Below are 23,950 nucleotides of genomic sequence, written 5' to 3'. Positions count from 1 at the left end.
AAAGTGGAATCCACAATTATTTATGGACATCCAGCAGGGCAGTCTTGATATCCAAAATACCAGTCTAACATAATATATAATGCAAATTATTACTTTTCATAGAAACATTTTCTTTATGTTCAGACAAAACATAATACAACAAGCAAAAAAGAATATTAAGAGAGGTAAAATCAGACTTGTGTTGTTTAAATTTTAGGAGTATTTATGTTGAGATACTGAAAATGAAATAGAAGGAAGGTGGTGGCATGAGAGGACACAGGAAGATGGAGCGACTAAGACCTTGAACCTAAGAGATCCTGTATGAACTGGCAGGTTATGAACAAGGCGTTGAAGTAAGTTAAGCACTAAAGTCAACAATTTAAATTAGAACTCCAGAAGGATTGATGAATGAGCATCCATAACAAAGTTTTAGGAGAAGTGAAGTCCATGGAGAAGAGCAATCAGAAAAGCATTGACATAATCAAACCTGGATACTAGACAACTGCATGAAAGGTTGAGGTTAGGTAGAGAGTTGTTAAGAGTATATGTGGAAGTATACTGCATGGAGCTATGCATTAAATTTTGATAAACAAAATAATAGATTTAATTAATTAATTAAGTGATACAGTGTAGAGTAGGCTCTTCCAAGTCACACCTTCCCAGCAACCCCCAACAAACCCAATTAACCCAAACCTAATCATGGGACAATTTCCAATGACCAATTAATCGACCTGGTACATCTTTGGACAGTGGGAGGAAACTGGAGCATCAGGGAAAACCCACTCATTCCACAGGGAGGGTGCATAGAGACTCCCTAAAGAACAGCACCAGAACTGAACTCCAAAACGCCCTGAGCTGTAATAGCATCCCACTAATTGTTACTACCACACAAGTTCCATGCAGCAGTTGGCAGAATTTGATTTTGCTAAATTAGTTGATCAGCTATTTCTGGTGATCCCAATAGCTCCTGCTCCTTTTCCTTATGTTTGTAATTGTATAGAGTCACACCAGTGGACAGAAATGGAGTCCTCAGTAAGTGGTCTTCTAAACTGTACACAATTTCCCCAAAAGACACGAGGGTTGTATCATAATTAGGGAAGTCAAAATACTAAGACATTCACTTACGCCATGAGAAGTGTTCAGCATGCCAGATGTTAGCAAATAGCCATCTGCCATGTAAAGGTGCAGGTGAAAGAAAGCAAGTGATACCGTCACTGGAAGAGTAAGTCAGGGTATCATGGGAGGGAAATGGTCTTTTCACATCCAAGGGGTCTGAGGTAGGGCAAGTTGTAGACCATGTTGTGGATGGTGGAAGATTATCCATAAAGCTTGGAGACTGGCTGGGTACAAAATGAAGGGGAATCACAAATGTGGAAGAAAAAAGGAATAATAGGGGAAACACAGTGTGCCAGACTGAAGATACTGTGTCATGGGATGGGAAACTTGGCTGATGACCAAAGAATTCACTTTGGAAGCTCATCTGCTGAGACAGCACAATGAGAATTTACTGTTTATACTTGAAGGATCACTGGACCAGGACGTCTGACTAACTGCTTGATTAAAGTTGTTGGTTTTAAGAAACATTTTAACATAGGAAGGAGAAACAGAGAGATTTCATGGCCTAGACCTACTGTGCTTAATGGCACAGCAGTCAATAGGACTAATTAAAGTTGCAGATGCACAATTTAGTGCATGTATCTTTTAATAATATAACTGGACTATAGCCACCCCACGTAACTTAAAAATTATTGGACATGAATCTTAGAGAGAGGGAAAGGAACATGGTTGTAATCTGCCCACAACAATAAAGAATGTGAGAAAAGAAACAAAATTAGGAAGTCAACTCCTCATATCTGCAAAAATAAGATCATGGTTGATCTATTATTGAATCATCACCTTCCCGCATTTCCCTTCATTCACTGAATTTTAAAAATCCATCCATATCCCAATGGAATATACTTAGTGACCATGCCTCCAAACTCTCGTGGGTTGAGAATTTCAAGGGTTCAAATCTTCTTGGTGAAGACATTTCACCTCATTTCCCTGAATGGCTGAACATTTGTTTTCATGCTATAACTTCAGGATTCAAATAGTCGATAAAAAAGATAATCTCTGTACCTACTCTCTCAACGACTAAGAAATTTGTAGATGTTACTGAGATCACCTTTAATTCATGCAATAAGTGGCGACATATCATTGGCCTTGCTGATTCTCTTTCGCAGAGATGTGGCTCACCCCAACTCTCCTGACCCATCTGTTCCCCCTGCTGGTTTCTCCATACATTGTATGGACTGGATGATGCCGTATGTTTCATAAACAACTTGTCGTGGTGCTCCGATGCGATGGTCTTTTCCCAGCTCTGCTCCCCGACCAGGAACATCTGTCCGTGAAGTGCTGACTATCTACCGAAGGAGTTCTCCACCATCATCTCGAATGCAGTCTATATCCCCACTCAAGCAGACGTCCAGCTGGTATTTGAGGAACTGTGCGGCCTAATCAACAAACATGAAATGTTGTACCTTTCATCCTCACTGCTGGGGATTTCAACCAGGCAAGTTTGAATAAATCTCCAGCTAACTACCATCGACATGTCACCTTCAACACCAGAGGACCAAACACACTCAATCTCCGATATACCATTATCAGGAACACCTACTGCTCCACCACTCACCACACTTGAGTAAATCTGACCAGCTGCCTATGCTTCTTTCATCTTGAGCCCAGGCAGAGAGGGTGAACCCATGAGAAGCACCCAGTTCAGAAGATGTACCTGTTCGATCGTTGCAAACCTGCGCAAACCAATTGGCTGGTGTACTCAAGGACATCTTCAGCCTTTCAGTTCTGTGTTCTGCGGTTCCTACTTGCTTTGAAAGGGCATTGTTACGAATGTGCAGCAACTCTGAGGGGCCGAAGGGTACGAAGTCGCCCCCTCCTTTTTGAGAATCGCAAGATCGCTATTAATTCGGGTCTGGGACCCAGGAAATGAGAGAGAATCCACAAGGTTTGGAATGTGTCCTGGCCTCAGCGAAACAAAACCCCCTGATTGTCTCTTGGAGACGGAATTGTGTATTGAGTACTGTAATATTCATTGAAGCCCTCAGGGAATGATCAGAGGTGTTTGGTTGAGGGATTGCATCATCCCAACCTGATTGACATCTGAGACCCCATGAGTAAGGATAAAAGAGGGTCTGGGGAACAAGCCCTTTAGGCGCACCAGGAGAAACGCTAGAAATCCCGTGACAGCGTTTAATAGCGACAGCCGGTGGGGGGCTCTTGTGCGTCCTTCCCTTCCCTGGGATTGGCGGGCTCACCAGGGAAGAACGGCTTAGCTAAAGGAGAGGCCACAAGTGAACGGCCACCCCAACGAGACTCCGACGGATCGAAATCATAAAAGGAAAGCCGATAAGTTTCTCAAAATCTCTCTCTCTCTCCAACCATTGCCACACAGCGGTCCCCAAAGGCTGCAGCCTGCATGAACTGAGAGACTTTTATATTTCCATCGGACAATACATTATACCCTAGACAACGATAGAGCTTATTTCTTATTGTTAATTATTATACCCGCACTTTTACATTTAGTATTGACGACGTATATTATCGGTATATTTACATTGATATTATTTTTGTGTATTTTTACTAATAAATACTGTTAAAATAGTACCATCAGACTTCAAAGGACCGCTCTATCTTTGCTGGTAAGTGACCCAGTTACGGGGTTTGTAACAGCATCTATAGTATTGGTGCTCAAAAAAAGCACAGTGACCTGTACCATTCAGTATCACCTATATCCAATGAAGTGCTTTCAGACTGGTTTTGGAGCAAATTAAATCCAACCTTAGAAATTAATTGGATTCCCTTCACGCTAGGACAGCAGCAGATGCTATTAATCTGGCTCTTTGCTCAGCGTTGGACCATCTGGACCAGAGTTGCATATACTTCAGGCTGCGGTTCATAAACTACAGCTCAGCTTTCCACACTATCACCCCTTCAACATTATCACTGCCTGGGCCTCCAAACATTCCTTTCCAACTAGATCCTTGGCTTGCTTACCTGGTACACCTCAATCACCACAGATCAGTAACATCTCCTCCACAACGATCATCATCACGACTATATCTCAAGGATACGTACTTAGCTCCCTGCTCTATTCCTTTTACGCCCATAATAGTGTGGTTAAGCACAGCTCCAATACCATCTACATATTCACTGACCACATCACTGCCATGTAGGCCAGAGGTGGAGAGAGTAAGTAGCTTCAAATTCCTGGGCAATATTTTGGATTACCTGTCCTGGGCCCAGAACATGAAGGTGGCTTCCTAGTTCATTCTTAGAAGCTTAAGGAGATTTGGTATGTCATCAAATACTTTAAGTTCTACAGATGCACTGCTGAAGGTATCCTGACTGGGTACATCACCAATTGCTGTGGACAATCAGCACAGGCGCACTCCGAGGATGTGTGCTTAGCCCACTGCTCCAATCTCTCTAAACTCATGACTGCGTCGTTAGCCACAGTTCAAATGCCATCCATAAATTTGCAGACGACATAACTGCTGTTAAGAAAATCTCAGAAGGCAACAAAGAGATGTACAGGAGTGAAACAGATCAGTTGGTTGAGTGGTATCAGCACAGCACCTCACACTCAACATCAACAGGACCGAGCAACTGATTGTGCACTTCAGGAAAGTGAAGCTGGGGGAACTCTCGCCCTCACTGAGGGGTCAGGGGTGGAAAGGGTGAGTGGCTTCATGCTCCTGAGTATCAACACTTCAGAGGACTTTTATTGGGCCCAACACATTGATGCGATCATGAAGACGGCCTGCCAGCTGCTCTAATCTTTTAGGAAGTTGAGGAGATTTGGTATGTCACCAAAGACTCTGGCAAATTTCTATAGAGGTACAGTGGAGAGCATTCTGGCAGGTTGTATCATCAGTCTACCATGGAGGCTCCAATATACAATAATGGTTATCTAGATTCATTATTTGGATGACAATGTGGTTGCCATGGTTAATACATTTTCAGATTGCACCAAAGTTGGCATAGTGAATAGCAAAGATTTTTATCTAAAATTACATTGGTGTGGCGACCCACTTCCTGCGCAGGCGAACCGGCTCACAAATAGCCAGCGCACAGGGGGAGATTTTGGTAATGCACCTCTGACGTCATTTCTGCCCGGAGAGGATGGGCGCTAGGGATTAAAGGTCAGCGCCGCTAAGTTTGAATAAACTAGTCTCGAAACGGCTTACCGACTGCATGTTGTTATGTCAGCGCTGTGTGTAGCACATCGCTACATTGGTGACCCCGACGGTCCAAATGGGATTTGGACCAAAGATAACTGACTCTTCATCTGTTCACGCAGTTTCGCTAAAACTGCCAACTTTCTGGACACTGTGACCACGCGTGTGGTTTAGCCAAGCAGAAGCCCAGTTCCAGATTCGGCAGATATCTTCTGATTCCACGCGTTATTACCACATGGTGAGCATCCTTGACCAGGAGACGGCCGCCCAGGTTGCAGATTTCATACAGTCGCCCCTGGAAGAAGGCAAATATGAAGCATTCAAAGTGCTGCTCATTGGGATCTTTGGCCTCTCGCAGCATGAGCGAGGCGCCCGCCTGCTTCACCTGGACGGTTTGGGAGACAGACTGCCGTCAGCATTGATGAACGAGATGTTGTCCCTGGCTGACGGACACAAGCCCTGCCTCATGTTCGAGCAAGTGTTCCTAGAGCAACTGCCTGAGGACATACATCTGCTGCTGGCCGACGCAGATTTCAGTGACCCCCAGAAGGTGGCGGCCCGGGCAGACGTGCTGTGGAAAGCCAAGAGGGAGAGTGTGGCGTCCGTCAGTCAGATTACCAGGCCACGCACCCAACAGCGGACCAGACCAGGCCTGGCAGGGGGGCACACACAACACAGAGGCAGGAGTGAGGAGGCCAGCGAACAGTGGTGGGGCATAAAAGCCCGTCGTTGTCGCCTGCCCTGCAAGGGCCAGGGCCAGCTGCCGCTAATGACTATGGCGGCTGGCCACCAGGACAGCCTCTTGTACGTCTGGGACAAACAGTCGGGACGCCGCCTCTCGGTTGACATTGGAGCAGAGATCAGCGTCTTGCCCCCAACGGGGTACAACACCCGCAACAGGAAGCCAGGACCCACCCTGAGGGCCGCAAACGGCAGCATGATACGGACCTATGGCACCCGCACAGTGCAGCTGCAGTTCGGCGCCAGCCGGTTCACGTGGGACTTCACACTGGCCGCGGAGGCACAACCACTCCTGGGGGCGGACTTCTTGCGAGCTCATAGCCTGCTGCTCGACTTGCAAGGGAAAAGACTGGTACATGCCGAGACTTTCCAGATATTCTCCCTGAGTGAAGCCAAGTTGCCAGCTCCACACCTGGACTCCATCACGCTGTCGGACAACGAATTCACCAGAATCCTGGCGGACTTTCCATTGATTCTGGCAACGCAGTTCATGGCAGCCATGCCCAGACACGGGATACAGCACCATATTCCGACCCAGGGACCACTACTCCACACCCGTGCACGAAGGCTCCCCCCAGAAAAGCTCTGCCTGGTGAAGGAGGAGTTCAAGAGGATGGAGGAATTGGAGATCGTACGGAGGTCCGACAGCCCATGGGCCTCCCCCCTGCACATGGTGCCCAAAGCAGCTGGGGGTTGGAGACCGTGCGGCGACTACCGCAGACTGAATGAGGCTACCACCCCAGACCGCTACCCTGTGCCACACATACAGGACTTTGCAGCAAACCTGCACGGGGCAAGAATCTTTTCCAAAGTAGACCTCGTCCAGGGATACCATCAAATCCCGGTGCAACCTGAAGACATCCCCAAAACAGCACTCATCACCCCGTTTGGCCTGTTCGAGTTCCTCCGAATGCTGTTCAGCCTGAAGAACGCCGCACAGACGTTCCAGTGGCTAAAGGACGCGACCTGGACTTTGCATTCATCTATTTGGATGTCATCCTTGTAGCCAGCAGTTGTCAGGAGCATCTGTCCCATCTCCGCCAGCTCAACTCTGCCTGAGTGATTTCGGCCTCATGATCAACCCGGCCAAATGCCAGTTCGGTCTCGATACCATCGACTTCCTGGGCCACAGGATTACCAAAGACGGGGCAACACCTCCACCTGCCAAGGTAGACGCGATCCGCCACTTTGCCCGGCCCAACACGGTCAAAGACGTACAGGAGTTCATTGGTATGGTGAACTTCTACCACCGTTTCCTCTCCTCAGCAGCCCGTATAATGCACCCTTTGTACACCCTGATGTCGGGTAAAGGCAAGAACATGACTTGGGACGAGGAGGCCGCGGCCGCTTTCGTTAAAGCCAAGGAAGCCTTGGCAGATGCCGCGATGTTGGTGCACCGCAGAACGGATGTTCCGACCACCCTCAAGGTGGACGCATCTGACACAGCAGTCGGTGGGGTGCTGGAGCAGCTCATCGAGGGGCGCTGGCAACCCTTGGCGTTCTTCAGCAAGCACCTATGACCACCCGAACTCAAGTACAGTGCTTTCGACCCGGAGCTGTTGGCACTGTATCCGGCAATCCGGCATTTCAGGTACTTCTTAGAAGGCAGGCTGTTCACTGGAGTCACAGACCACAAACCGTTGACCTTCGCGTTCACGATCCCTGGTCGGCTCGCTAGCAGCAACATCTGTCCTACGTCTCCGAGTACACGACGGACATCCAGCATGTCTCGGGAAAGGACAACGTCGTGGCAGATGCACTCTCCAGACCAGCTGTCCAGGCCCTGTCCCTGAGGATGGACTATGCAGCACTGGCGGAGGCGCAGCAGGCAGACGACGAGATGCCCAGCTACAGGACTGCAGTCTCAGGTTTGCAGCTGCAGGACTTTCTCGTAGGCCCAGGTGATAGGACTCTCCTGTGCGACGTGGCTACCAGCCAACCTCGCCCCATCGTCCCGGCAGCCTGGAGGCGGCGAGTTTTCGACTCCATACACGGTTTGGCGCACCCATCTATCAGGACAACCGTCCGGCTGGTCTCCAGCAAGTTTGTGTGGCACGGACTTCGCAAGCAGGTCAGTGAATGGGCCAGAGCGTGCACGCAGTGCCAAACAGCCAAGGTGCTGCGGCACACTAAAGCCCTGCCGCAGCAGTTCGAACTCACCCACCACAGGTTTGACCACATTCATGTGGATATCGTGAGCCCCCGACCAGTGTCCCGAGGAGTGCGGCACCTCCTCACTATGGTAGACCGGTTCACGAGGTGGCCAGAGGCGGTCCCGCTCACCGACACAACTGCCAATTCCTGCACCCGAGCACTGATCGCAACCTGGGTAGCACGTTTCGGGGTACCGGCCCACATTACCTCTGACAGAGGCACCCAGTTCACCTCCAGCCTGTGGTTGGCTGTGGCCAGCCTGTTGGGAATGCAGCTACACCACACAACTGCCTACCACTACAGTCGAATGGACTAGTGAAACGCTTCCACCGTCACTCGACGTCGGCTCTCATGGCCCGCCTGAGAGGACCTAACTGGGTGGATGAGCTTCCCTGGGTCCTGCTTGGAACTCACACAGCGCCCAAAGAGGATCTGCACGCCTCGTCGGCCGAGTTGGTGTACGGCGCGCCCCTGGCTGTCCCGGGAGAATTCATACCAGCCCCAAGGAGGCAAGAGGAAGAACCCGCAGCTGTCCCGGACAGGCTACGCAAATGGCTCGGCAACCTGGCCCCCTACCAACTTCACAGCACGAACGGACCCTGAGCCACGTACCCAAAGACCTGCAGAACTGTAAGTTTGTGTTTGTACGAAGGGGCGGACACTGGCTACCGCTACAGCGGCCGTACGAGGGGCCGTTCAAGGTGATCAACAACAACGGGTCCACGTACGTTCTGGACTTTGGGGGGAGAGAGAGGAGGTTTTCACGGTGGACTGACTCAAACCAGCCCATGTGGACTTGGCGCAGCCAGTCGAGGTTCAGGCACCGCGGCGCAGAGGCAGACCTCCCAAACAGAGGCTGATCCAGACTGTGGACATTGGGGGGGGCGTATCGCCAGTTCTGGTGGGGGGGGGTGTTATGTGTCGACCCACTTTCTGTGCAGGCGAACTGGCTCACAAATAGACAGCGTACGGGGTGAGACTTTGGTAATGCACCTCTGACGTCATTTCCGCCCGGAGAGGGCGGGCGCTAGGGATTAAATGCCAGCGCCGCGAAGTTTGAATAAACTAGTCTCGAAAAGACTTACCGTTAGTTCAGCGCTGTGTGTAGCACATCGCTACCATGGAATCAACATTAACTGGGGAAGTCAGCCAAAAGATGGCAAATGGAGTTTAACTCAAACAAATGTGAGGCTGAACTTCGGTAAATTAAACTGGGGCAGGAGTCTAGAGAATGTTCTAGAACAGAGAGTCTGAGGGGTTTCCTGAAGATTTTGGCACACTTGCCTTTATTGATCAGGGCAGTAAGTACAGGAGGTGCATTGTCATATTACAACAGTACAAGTCACTGGTGAGACCTCATTTGGAATATCGTGTGCTATTGTGTTCAATCAGCCAAAGGAAGGAAGTCATTAAGCTGGAAAGGGTGTAGAAAAGATTCATGAGGACGTTACCAGGTCTGGGGAACTTGAACTACAAGGAGTGGCTGGTTAAACCGTGACTGTTTTCCTTGCAGTGTAGGGGGAGGAGGGGTGGCATTATAGAGGTGCATTTTGTAGATTATACATACTTCGGTAACTATGAATGATGGAATGAATGTTTAAGGTGGTGAATGGGTTGCCATAAAAAATCATGAGGGGCAAAGAAGTGTGAACGGTCAGTGTTTGCCGCAGGGTAGTGGAGTCTGGAGACTAAAGGGCAAAGGTTAAAGGTTATAGGGGAACGATTTAAAAAAGGTAATTTTTTCTACAAGGCAATGGATATAAAGAATAAACTGGTGGAGGAAGCTGCAGAGGTTGGTACAATTACAATAAAAAAAAATACATTTAGACAGATACATGGGTAACAAAGGTTTAGAGAGATATGGGTCAATTGGGGGCATATAAGACTAGCTCAGATAGACAATTTGGCCAACACAGACAAGTTGGGTAAACTGGCCAGTTTCTGTGTTGTATAACTCTAGTTTGGGATTAAGCATCCAGCAAGATCCAGATAGAAAAGACTTTTACGTTTTACGTATCATTCTGTATCTCAGACTTCTATGCTACTTTATGTAAGACTGAGCCTATCTTTGGGAGAAAAAGAAAACTGAAGAACTCATCCCAACTCAGCTGTACCTATATTTTAGAATTACATCACTAAATGCTTGATATCAGTTTTGTTAGGCCACTGAAAACTAATAGTACCGGGATTAGTGAGAAGGGCTCCAGAAAGTCAGGGAGTTTTTCCAATGATGATGGCAGGGATGATGACATTTTTTGAAAGCTGCTAATCATGTTGAAATTATCTTGTTGACCTCTCAAAATATTCTCTAACCACTGGGTTTCAATCCTAAATTCCTTATAAATATGGTTATTATATTCAAAATGCTTTCAGGACTGACCTCATAGGTAACAATACATTCCACAGTCTGGTTCTCACTTATTCCCACAATCCACTTCTCCATTAGGTAGGGAGGCTGTGAAAATACAAAGTTGATTAAAGTCTGATATTGCGATCACATGAAAAGTAAAATCACATTTAATGTGCAATCTGAATGTGAGAAATGAGGAATCCGAAATCACTCATTATGACAAAGCAAGACAGAAAACACTGGAGGCGGAGGGTGACAGCAGATGGAGTGTATTCTGCCTGCAGGTTGGTGACCAGTGACTTCCCACAGGGACCTGTTCTGGGACCCCTGCTCTTTGTGGTTCTTCTAAATGACTTGGATGATGCTAACTTGGCCTAGTGAACTTCCAGATGGTATGGAGGTTGGTGGTGTTGTGGATAGTGCAGAAGGATGTCATCGAGTACAACAGGGCATTGACAGGATGCAGAACAAGGCTGAGGAGTGGCAGATAAGGGTTCAAACTGGAAAATTGTGAGGCGATTCACTTTGGAAGGTTGAATTTAAAGGCAGGATACAGGGTTAATGGAAATTCCAGATTGCTCAAAGTTGCTGCATGAGTTGATAGGATTAGTAAGAAGGAATAAGGTATGTTGGCCTTCATTAGTTGGGAAATTGAATTCAAGAGCCATGAGGTTATGTTACAGCTCTATAAAACCCTGTTTGGACCACACTTGGAATACTGTGTTCAGTTCTGGTCGCCTCATTCTAGGAAGGGCGTGGAAACTTTAGGGAGAATGCAGAGGCATTTACCAGGATGTTGCCTGGATCAGAGAGCATGTCTTATGAGAATAGGATAGGCTATGGCTTTTCTCTTGGGAGTAAAGGAGGATGACAGGTGACTTGTTAGAGGTGTATAAGACGATAAGAGACATCGTCAAGCGGAAAGCCAGAGACCTTTTTTTCCCCAGGATGGAAACGGCTAACTCGAAGGAGCAAAGTTGAAGGAAACTACAGAAGGGATGTTAGAGTTAAGACTTTTTTTTTTAAAAACACAAATTGTGGTGGAAGCAGGAAACACACTGCGAGGGGTGGTAGAAGAAGCAGAAAGATTTGGGACATGTAAGAAGCTCTTCGACAGCTCTGCAGGAGGGGAGAATTAGAGTGGATTAAGAGGTCAGCACAAGGGCTGAAGGGCCTGTACTGTTCTATATTTGCTCAGCAGGACAGGTCAATCCTGAGGAGGGAAACAGACAGTCAACATTTTGAGTTGAGACCGTTCATCTGGAATGAAAGATTGAGCTGAGCTAGCCAGTATAAAAAGGTGGAGGGACGGGATGGAGTGATAAGTGGATCAAGTAGAGTTGGTGGACCACTGATAAGGCAGATGGGGGAGGACAGAGTGGGAATGGTATCAGGGAAACGGATATCTCTATTTTCCCTTTCAGGGTTCTTTTGAAGACCCTGACCTGGAGTTACACGCTGACTACGAGTCTTTGAGGGAATGGGACCTGCTCTCGGGGTTTCACGACCCACTGTTATTCAGCACGCCAAGGCCTCGGCCTAACAGCTCAGCTCGCCTTTGGAGGGCCGAGATCTCGTGGCTCTGGAGACGGGCGGATCGACGGTTGGTGTCCGGGAAGGAGGTCGGTGTGTCGTGGGAAATGGAAGATCTAAGGTTGTGAGCCCAGAGACCCGAGATCTTCGGGCACAGAGCTTGGAAAAAGCGATGCTACTGACTTTTAAAATCGTAAACTAGTGAGGTTTTCCTTGTGTCTCCCCTCTCGCTGTGAAAGGGAGACACCTTTTCTCCTCTATTGGGGGGGGGGAGGGAAAGAGGGAGCAGGGGAGGAGTAAAGGGGGAGAGGGGGAGCGCGCCTGTGGTATGTCGAATACCAGGTGAACAAGTAGCCTTCGGAGTACTGCAAGTCTGTGTCCTTGCTGTTGTCTTGCTCACACTCGAGTGCTCGATGCTTCTTTTTGCCAGTGGGGGGGGGGGGGAAGCTTTGGGGTTCTAACATTTAACTGTCATTCTTTGAGAGCACGCCTCTGTTTTTTGTGGATGGTTGTGAAGGAAAAGAACTTCCGAAAGTATATTGTATACATTTCTCTGACATTAAATGTACCTTTGGAAACATTGAAACCTTTGATCATCTACTTCTCTAACTCCCAGTAATTTCTCCCCCTCCCCATCCTCTCTTTTTCAATCCCCATTCTGGCTCCCCTCTTAGCCCTTCTGTTCATCGCCTACCTCTGGTCCTCCTCCTTCTCCTCCTCCTCCTCCTTCTCCCATGGTCCATTCTCCTCTCCTCCCAGATCCTTTCTTCTTCAGTCCTTTACATTTTCCACCTATCACCTCTCAGCTTCTTACTTCATCCGCCTTCTCCCACCCACGACCCACCCTTCCTTCCACTTGATTTCACCTATCAGCTTGTACCCCTTCCCTTCCCCCACCTCCTTATTCTGGCTGCATCCCCCTTCCTTTACAATCCTGATTAGTGACTCGGCCTGAATCGTAGACTGCTTATTCCTCACCATAGATGCTGCCTGACCTGCTGAGTTCCTCCAGCATTTTGTGTGTGTTATTCTGTACTTCCAGCATCTGTGGAACCTCTTGTATTTAGGGTTTAAAATGAAGTTTGCACATGTTTGTCTTACTACAGTAGCTTGTCTCCATCAGCACAGGAACACAAAAAGGCTCTATGCTTAGCCCCTGCTCTAGTCGCTTTATATGAAGTTAAGCACGGCTAATGTGCCATAGTTAAGTTTACTAATGTCACCACCGACATTGGCTAAGCCATCAGAGGTAGTGACAACAGCAGCATTTAGGAGGGAGGTTGAAAATCTGGCAGAGTGGTACCACAACAACAACCTCTCACTCGTGTCAGCAAAATGAAGGAGGTGATCATTGGTTTCAGGAGGAAGAAACCAGAAGCCAGTCCTCATAGGTATCAGAGGTAGAGAGGGTCAGCAACTTTAAATTCCTCTGTGTTATCATGAGAGAGGATCTGTCCTGGATCCAGCACGTGCCATTACAAAGAAAGCACGGCAAAACCTCTACTTTTTTTTTTAAGAAGTTTGCAAAGATCTGGCATGTCGGGTATGAGGACAGACTACTGCACAAGATTGAAATAAAAGTTGCACAAACTTGTGAAATTAGTCTGCTCCATCATGGGTACCAGCATCTAAAACATCTTCAATGAGCAGTGTCTTAGGAAGGCGATGTCCATCATTAAGGACCCCACCATCCAGGATATGCCCTCTTCACACTGTTACCATTGGGAAGGAGGTACAGAAACCTGAAGGTACACACTCAGCGATTCAGGAACAGTTTCTTCCCCTCTGCTATCCGATTTCTAAATGGACACTGAACCCATGAACACCGCCTCACTTCATCTTTATTTCTGTTATTTTGCACTAATTTTATCTTAACTATTTAATCGGTTTTTTCTTTTTTTCTTTTTCAATCTTTTTATTGAATTTCATATATATAAAAAAAATGACATAATAATGAATAGGTTATAAATGCATTAGACTTGAAATTAAATTAATAATAGGATAACAATATCCTATTAAAATATCAACAGGAAAACATAGTACATTATCAATCAAGCCTATAATAATTGTATGAAAAAATATAAGAATAATCATCAAAAGAAAAAGAAAAAATTGTAAAAATACAAGCAAAAAATATATATTGAGGAAAAAAAACTAAACTAAACTAACATGGGCAATAATAACAGTTTATAAGTATGTGATAGTGTCAAGAACTCCGGAACTCCATACCAGAACAAGAATAAGCAGAGAGAAGGGCTGGGAGAGGTCAAATTAATTCAAATGAAAATGTCGAATGAACGGTCCCCAAGTTTCTTCAAATTTAACTGATGAGTCAAAAATAGTGCTTCTAATTTTTTCCAAGCTCAGATAAGAAATAGTTTGAGAGAACCACTGAGACGTGGTAGGAGGATTTACTTCTTTCCAATTTTGCAATATAGACCTTCTGGCCATTAATGTTACAAAAGCAATCATTCGTCTAATTGTAGGGGAAAACCGATTACCATCCTCATTTGGTATACCAAAAATTGTAGTAATAAAACGAGGTTGTAAATCGATATTCCAAATTGAGGAAATGGTAGCAAATATGTCCTTCCAATAGTTATGTAAAGTGGGACATGACCAAAACATGTGGGTCAATGAAGCCACTTCTGAATGACATCTGTCACATTGAGGGTTAATATGAGAGTAGAATCGAGCAAGTTTATCTTTAGACATATGAGCTCTATGTACAATTTTAAATTGTATTAAAGCATGTTTAGCACATATAGAAGAAGAATTAACCATTTGTAAAATTTTTTCCCATTTTTCTATTGATATATTATATTGAAGTTCTTTTTCCCCATTCTTGTTTAATTCTACCTGATATTTCTGTTTGTATCTTCATAATCATATTATAAATAAAAGCCACTAATCCCTTCTGATAGGGATTTAAGGTAAAAAATTCCAATAAATTAAGTTACGAATATTATTCGCCCAATAGTAAAATCTAAAGTTAGGTAAAGCTAAACCACCATCTTTTTTAGATTTTTGTAATTGCCTTTTACTTAACCTAGGATTTTTATTTTGCCACACAAATGAAGAAATTTTTGAGTCAATGTTATCAAAAAAAGATTTAGGAATACAAATTGGTAAAGCTTGAAATAAATATAAAAATTTCAGTAGAATCATCATTTTAATAGCATTAATCCGACCAACTAATGATAATGATAAGGGAGACCATCTTGCAGTAAGTTGTTGAATTTGATGAAGCATAGGTAAAAAATTCAATGTAAATAAATCTTTATATTTCTTGGTAATTTTTATACCTAAATAGATAAAGTTATCATCAACAACTTTAAATGGTATCCTTTCATTCAATAAAGTTCGCGTGTTTAAAGGGAATAAATCACTCTTATCCAAGTTTAGTTTATAACCAGAAAAACTACCAAATTGAGCCAACAAGGATAAAATAGCGGGAATAGACCTGTCAGGATCAGAAATATATAGCAACAAGTCATCAGCATAAAGTGATAACTTGTATAATTTCTCATTGCGGGTAATACCAAAAATATTAGGAGATTCACGAATAGCAATGGCTAAAGGTTCTAATGCAATATTAAACAATAAAGGACTTAAGGGACAACCTTGTCTCGTACCACGAGATAATTGAAAAAAAGATCTGTAATTATTTGTAAGAACAGAAGCAACAGGTTTATGATATATTAGTTTGATCCATGATATAAAATTAGGACTAAAATTAAAATATCTCAAAGCATTAAATAAGTATACCCATTCAACTCTATCAAAAGCTTTTTCAGCATCTAGTGAAATAACACATTCTGGAATTGTGGGTGATGAAGTATAAATTATATTAATCGATTTTCTAATATTAAAAAAGGAATACCGATTCCTAATAAAACCAGTTTGGTCTTCTGAAATAATTTGTGATAGTACCTTTTCTAACCTAATAGCTAAAATTTTTGTAAGAATCTTAGAGTCTACATTTAATAGTGATATAGGGCGATAAGATGCACATAAAGTGGGATCCTTATCTTTTTTAAGAATTAGAGAGATAGTAGCTTCATAAAAAGACTGAGGTAATCTCTTCTTAACAAATGCATCATTAAAGATTTCACATAACCAAGGCGAAAGCAAAGAAGAAAAAGTTTTAAAAAAATTCTATAATATAACCATCAGGACCAGGAGCTTTCCCTGAATTCATTAACGAGATAGCCTCTCCTATTTCGGCCAAAGAGATAGGAGCATCAAACAAGCTACGATCTTCATCTGTCAGTTTGGGAATATTCAAATTGTTAAAAAAGTTATCCATCATGGACAGATCGCCATCAAATTCTGATTGATATAAAGATTTATAAAAATCTTGAAAAGTGTTATTGATTTCTTTATGATCAGTAGTCAGATTGCCGTCTTGTTTACGAATTTTAATAATTTGTCACTTAGTCGAGATAGCTTTTAATTGGTTAGCTAACAATTTACCAGTTCGGTCACTATGAATATAAAATTGAGCCCTGGTCCTAATTAATTGATTCTCAATTGAAGAAGATAATAATAAGCTATGCTCCATTTGAAGCTCAACTCTCTTCTTATAAAGTTCTTTGGTAGGAGTCGGTTTTTTCCTCTATATTTACTTAAAACGTATTTCACTGTACTGCTGCTGTAAAGTTTACAAATATCACGACATACACTGGTGATATTAAATCTGATTCTGATTTAAAACTGACAAATTTCTATAGATGTGCAGTGGAGAGTAAAGCTGACTGGCTGCATCACAGCCTGGTACAGAAACACCAACGCCATTGAGAAAAAAGCCTATGAGAAGTGGTGGATGCGGCTCAGTGCTTCATGGGTAAAGCCTTCCCCACCACTGACCACAGTTACACGGAGCATTATCACAGGAAAGCAGCATCCATCGTCATGGATCCTACCATCTAGGCCATGATCTCTTCTTGCTGCTGACATCAGGAAAAAGGTACAGGTGCCTCAGGATTCACACTCCGCCAGGTTCAGGAACAGTTACCACCCCTCAGCCATCAGGCTCTTGAACCAAAGGGGATCACTTCACTTGCCCCATCACTGAATTGTTCCCACAACCAATGGATTCACTTTCAAGGACTCTTCATCTCATGTTCTCAATATTTAGTGCTTCTGTTTTTATAATAAATTTCCTTTGAACTTTGTTGTAATACACATTCTGTGAAGTTAAACCATCAGGTAGACAAGTAGGATCAAGTGACCTCCTCGAGAAAATGTTGAGCAAATAACTTTCAATAATGGCTTCATTTTCTAAGACTGCAATACGTGCATGCCTCAGTGACCCTGATTTGATGCAAGTGTTTAAATTTATGAGATGAAAAAGAGAAGATTCAGAAATAAACTGGGTTTCTGTTGCTGACAGGTCACAAAAGTGGGTTTAGTGTAAATGTAAGAGAACAGAAGAAACAAATTTTCCCTTTCACAGAAAGCTAAATAGTTACAGTTAGCAAATGAAGCAGGAACCATGTCAATTTTTAAGGATAGGTTAGGTAGCTGGTTTAAGGAAAGGGAGATATGGAGTTATGGAATTAAGGTTTGTGATTGCACGAAGATAAATTACCAATATTAGCTGTCAAATTCTACTCAATTTCTGCTATGCAGGAACAAAATTGCACCACATTATACTGTAAGAATCTGTCACTACATCACAACCAATGAATTATCTAAAAGGTGCAGTTGCCACTTATTGGCAGATATTGTGTCTAACATTTCATAAACATCAATGAAATGAATTCTGATTTTTTTGCACTTATAGAGGACTAAATATAGACCAGGAGAAGTCCCTGTGTTTTTTGTCAAAAAGAGCCATGAAATTGACTACATTTATCTGAACAAGTGGAAGTGAGTAACAGATGCCATGCTGAAATGAGGCTGGTGCAACTGTCTTCTAATATAGAATCACATTTAAAAGGCTCAAATCATCCATCTTATTATGGTAGAACATAATAAGTCATGGGCTAAAATCACGCACATGAATTAGGGTGGCAATATACTAACACGTGAGGTGATAACATAAAAGCTGTGCGTTGTTCCATTTTTATCCTTTGTAATAATTTGTCAATACTCCATTATGCTGTGCATATAGAAATATTAAGAACATAAGGAAAAACATCTAGAAGAAATTCCATTTCTTGCACCCAAGCATGATACCCACGTGGTACTTGTCTTAATACACAATCAAGCTAAAACAGATCTATTTAAACATTCAACAAGGCACTAAATGACATGAATCCTCTACACAAACATCTTTACCTTGGTTATTTTAATTACATCTGTGTCTTGTCTATTAATGTTGAAAGTTATGTCCTTGATATAGGTCAACGCAACATCATCACCGTCCACTTCTACATACATTTTCCACTTACTATCCTGATTTTAAAAAAGAGAAACAAGTTGTTACTAACATTTACAATTCTGTCATATTTTCCCAAAGCACAATAGCAGACATCAACTGGACTGAATGTGGGTAATAGACTTGATGCACCTATTGAGATCGTCACTCAACGAAAAGTACAATTTCAAACTGAAAATATTCACTTAATCTTTCAAACATTTATAGTTTTAAAAATATTTTAAATTTTTTCGCATTATTGAAATAACTTATAGACAATAGGTGGAGGAGTAGGCCATTCGGCCCTTCAAGCCAGCACCACCATTCACTGTGATCATGGCTGATCATCCACAATCAGTACCTCGTTCCTGCCTTCTCCCCATATCCTTTGACTCTGCTATCTTTAAGAGCTCTATCTAACTCTTTCTTGAAAGCATCCAGAGAATTGGCCTCCACCACCTTCTGAGGCAGAGCATTCCATAGATCCACAACTCTTTGGGTGAAAAAGTTTTTCCTCAACTCCATTCTAAATGGCCTATCCCTTATTCTTAAACTGTGGCCTCTGGTTCTGGACCCCCCCCAACATTGGGCACATGTTTGCTGCCTCTAGCGTGCCCAATCCCTTAATAATCTTATATGTTTCAATCAGATCCCCTCACATCCTTCTAAATTCCAGTGCATACAAGCCCACATTTACTATTAGAAATTCGATTAATAGGATATATTTCATTGATATTTTGCAAAAATATAACCAAATGGTGATATGACTAGAAACCTTTACTGTGAGAACATGATTAGACATAGAGACATCCATTACTTATGAGAATATTGTGAATGTAATTTAATAATTTACGTTATTTTTTAACATCTAGCAATACAGCGAGGAGTAGGGCCATGTTGCCCCAGGAACCCCAACCTAATCAATCGGCAATTAACGAGGTCCTTGGACTGTGGGAGGAAACGGGAGCTCTCGGGGAAAACCCAGTCATTTCACAGGGAGGACGTACAGACGCCTTACAGGAGGGCACCGGAATTGAACTCTGAACTCCAGAACACCCTGAACTGCAATAGTGTCGTACTAACCGCTATGCCACCGTGGCACCCTTAATAATTTGAAACGTTATTAAATCTCATCTTAAAATCTGGCTAAAGATGTACAAGAAGCAATGCAGAATCTGAAACTACTCAGAAATACTTTATGGTACTACATTTCGTATCAGCAGAAATCCACAACACATTCACAGTGGGAAAGTTGATTCAACAGCACAGCCTACAGGCTGCTACACACATTAAAATGTCCATGCTTAAAAAAGAGATAGCTTCAGATATTACATTCGCACACGCAGAGGTAAAGTTGATGAAACATTTACCATTATTAAACATTGATAATCATTAAACTATACCAGATACACAGTTTCATATATTTATCACATGTACATCAAAACATACAGTGAAATGTGGTTTGAGCTAATAACCAATACAATTTGAGGATGTGTCTGGGGCAACTCACAATTATCACCACATCGAATGCCCCCAGTGTTCACAGCACAACACAAACAACAACAGTAACAAAACAAGCACCTTTTCTCACACACACACAGACAGACAAACAGAGGCCTCCAACCCCAAGACAAGCCACAACTGGGCCTCCAGCCTCCAGTGGACTTGCAGACATTGGGCCTTACTTCCAGACACACTGACCTAAGGGCTTTGACCATCGGACCTCAACTTCTGAACCTGCCAACTTCAGTTTTTGACCTTTGCTATCGATGCCAGGGCACACTGATCAAAGGACCTTGAACTCTAAGCCTCAAACTATGTTTTACACAAATCTCCCAACCCAGGAATTGTTGAGGCACTGGCCCTTGTTTAACCTGCCTACATGCACTTTCTGATCCTGGGCCTCACCCATCTTTAGCCAAGATTAGCTATCCACTGAAAATGCACCGTCCCTGAACCCTCATCCCAACCACTCAAAGACAAAAAGCTAGCTGAGAGAAGATGATTTTGACCACACACACACACACAGTTTCACTGAGGGCATGTGGCCTGCTGACAGGTGCAGTGAGAGCAGGATACTGGGGATGGAACCTCTTCACATCTGCAAGGTGTGGGACAGGTCTCCAATCTGCCTCCTCCCCTCCCACAGATACCCATCTGAAGGAGTTTCCACCGCCTACAACAACTCAAACCATGTATACTCTCTGGAGTTGGGGAGATGACGGGGAGGGAAGGATCGGGGGTAAAGGGGAGGCTGGAAGGGCTGGCAGAAAGGGGTGCGGAAAGGGACACTCTACTGCTTAAAATACTGCGGTAGACATGTAGCCTCAATGAGCCGAATGTCCCAATTTTGCTCCTGTGTCCTATGGTCTTATGCCTGCTTCTTTACCCTTCCACACCACGGACAGACCAGACTTTGGTTTCATCAGTCACTCAACAGTGCCGACCTCCACACCGCCTTCGAGCTCAGAGGGTTTGCTTGACATTGACCATTGGTACTATACTAGCTGCCTCTGGATCTCAGAGAGAAACTGTCCATCCTCTAACAGCCTTGACAAATTAGCAAGCAATCATTATGATTAGGAAACTTGCGTCAGCATTTCTTTTGGAAAACTGAAATACAAAGAGTATTTTACGCTCAGTCAACAATACATTCCAAATCCGAGTTTGGAAGAGGTAAGATTTGCTTAGATGATTTGCATGGCTTTGCAGGCTGCAGTGACTGTACTTGGGTGTGATGCCTCTTCTGCTTCCCTACCCTCTCAGAAGATACGGCTTACATGTGATCCCAAATCTTGCAGCCTGCTGGGTTAGTCGACCGTAAAGTCAGGCAACCTGACTCAGCCCTGGCCTCCTGTAGCACGCACAGATGCAGACTTCCTAGCAGGAATCAAGGATGAAAGTCAATGCTGGATATTTTCCTCCTAAAATCAGAACACGTCAAAGTCAACAGTAAGAGCTGAGTGTCACCCTGGATCAGCTTAGTATCAAGATGCTGATCTCGTATGATTGAATAGCACATGTTTGGTACTGAATGTACTAATTGAGATGCACTACTAACACATTTCAATGCAGACTTTATTTTACTTACAAATGGTTATTTACAAGGCAGATGCATCCATAAAAGAATTGGCATAGAGTCTGAGGGGTTTTTAATAATTTATCATTATATATTTTAAGAACTAGCATTAACAGTAGCTTAACTGCTTCCCTTTTCAAATCTACATCAGTTTTGTTATAAACTTTGCAAAATTTTTTACTTATACATTAATCATTTTTATCTTCTTCTAAATTAAGTCTGCATTGGTGAGGGTAATGCTGAGCAAGGGTGCCTGACTTTTTATTAAATATTAGACTAATATATCATCTGTATGACCTGATTTAGTTACAGTTTTAACCTACATGGAGGTATTTTCACTGTGCTTTAATGCCGCAGTAGCAAATGTACTTGCACTTGGAAGGAGCACTTTCAATGCTTATTCACAATGGGCTCTGAGCTGCAAAGCTGAGAAAAACAGGCATGAACAGGTGGAAGATCCTTTGATTATCTCCAAAGATTTCTGTTAGTTCACTATCGGCAAAAGAATGTGCACTAGCACAAGCAGATCTCTTGATCCCCTTGACCTTCATCAGAAAAGTTATTTAAATCTGTGTAACAACTTTAATTCTTGTTAGGGAATGACATTCCACATAAGAGCAAGCTGAAATGCTGCAGCAGACTTTAAGGTGAGGTCAATAACTTATGTATAAGGAATGAGAATTTCTATGAGAATCAATTATGCATCAATTTCTCCCACTAGGTACAATGTTTCACTTAGAGATGTTGTGCAATTTTTTGTGTCATATAAGTCTTGCTAACAATTTATACATTCCTCAAAGATTTGAAGCGTTTTGTGTCATTCATGAAATCTGATGATTTTATGCACTGATATGCACAATACTTTATTGCCAATTACATGTTATGTACTCACAGCAAAGCAAATATGGCCTTTTGAATAGAATTATGAAACCTTCACTTTGTGAGCAACAACAAAACATCAGGATACCAGAGGATAATATTTATTTGCATGACTGCTTACAAAATGAATTCCTGGTGTTAATTATTACGAAGAAAACACAGAAGTGGAAGAAGTCGCATTAGGGCTCCAGTCATTTTATAACCTATGATTTAAAATCATGCAGTTAAGCTCTTTGTCTGCACCTAAACAATCACATCAGCACCACTAACTCCTTCGCCGGTGTTCACAGTCAAAATCTTCCAAATAAATCGGAACATAGGAACACGGGAGCAGCATTCAGTACCATGAATATTCCTCTATTGAGTTAGACTATGGCTGGCATGTTTCTCAAAAATCATTTAACCATCTTTATTCCATCTTCACTTACCTAACAAAAAGTCCCATCAATTATCAGTCTTCAAATTATTAACTCCTCCAACCAATAATTCTTTGTGGGAGAGTGTGAAGATCAGCTTTCTGACTTCAATTATAATTCAATCCCAATTAGTTTAGTTCCAGTTTTAAGATCTTCCCTACAAGAGGAAATAGTTTCTTTTTGTGTACTGTGTTGAATTCTTTAATTTTCTCTAATCACAGAATTTTAGCTCTGAACATTCTAAACTCAATGGAATACAACCCAATTTGTTCCTGGTCTCATTCTGATGAAAGTTGTACTCAAAACTAATATTCTCATATACACAACCTTCTGTTTTACTCTCTAGCAATAAATCATGAAGCACAAGGTTGGGAACAAATTTTATCCCAACTTCTTCATGAGGGAACAATGCATGATGTAGAAAAAGAGCATCAATATTCAGTTGGGAACATATTGCTTGTAAATCAAATGCTGGATATATCAGCTGTTACCCACAAGAGTCCTTATCAAAAATGACTGCCCAAGAAAGATGACATTGATTGAAATATCCTGAGATGTTTTTAAATGTAACACATGTCTGTGCAGGTCTCAAAGTCAAGCCATTCTTCTAAGAGGTCACAATTACCAACTAAACATTTTTTAATAATGATTTTCAGGAAGGATTTTATTTAACATAATAGACTGATGAAAGTTCAGTAAACTTTGGGAATTACCAGTGTTAAGTGACATCCAAGAGTAGTTACATGGCTAGTTTGCATCATTATCTTGGTCTGCAGATCGGCAAATGTCATTGCTGTTAGCTTTAAGTAGAAACGAGGCCTGAGATCAGATAAGTATCTGTTAATCAATGTTACTCCATTCTGTTTACAATGCTATTGCCTACTGTTCTAACATCCCATGAGACATTTGTAAATAAAAAATGAATCAACAGGAAGCTGCTCAGATAGAACTACTCAAGTAGACCTCAGTAGCATGTAGGGGTTACAACTGGGTCTTGAACAGAGGATTTTGTTTTAATCGCCTCATGAGAAACAATGTCCCATAATGATGTACAGAACTATTACTGCACTAATGAAGAATCATACATAATTCAGTACCTTTCACTTGGCACCACTGTGATATACTCATTAGCACAGACACACAGTGGAAGTCAGATGGTGTCCATGCAATTGCCGGCATTATTTGCAGTGCAGCTGCTTTCATGACATTGCCAGTATATAA

The 23,950-nt window shown here is 43.1% G+C and overlaps 1 protein-coding gene across 6 annotated transcripts in view; it reads right to left on the bottom strand.

The window, feature by feature from the left end:
• LOC132392587 (mitogen-activated protein kinase kinase kinase 20-like) overlaps positions 1-23,950 on the bottom strand; it is a 130,891-nt gene that overhangs the window by 9,426 nt on the left and 97,515 nt on the right. For all 6 annotated transcript variants that reach the window (XM_059966662.1, XM_059966665.1, XM_059966660.1 and 3 more), the window contains 2 exons: positions 18,277-18,393; positions 10,489-10,563 (listed from right to left, as the gene is read on the bottom strand). In XM_059966662.1, coding sequence (XP_059822645.1) covers positions 10,489-10,563; positions 18,277-18,393 — 192 coding nt within the window. The remainder of the gene's footprint in view (positions 1-10,488; positions 10,564-18,276; positions 18,394-23,950) is intronic.

Source organism: Hypanus sabinus, chromosome 4 (genome assembly GCF_030144855.1).
Source record: "Hypanus sabinus isolate sHypSab1 chromosome 4, sHypSab1.hap1, whole genome shotgun sequence".
NCBI lineage: Eukaryota > Metazoa > Chordata > Chondrichthyes > Myliobatiformes > Dasyatidae > Hypanus > Hypanus sabinus.
This window is presented reverse-complemented; position numbering and strand designations above follow the sequence as displayed.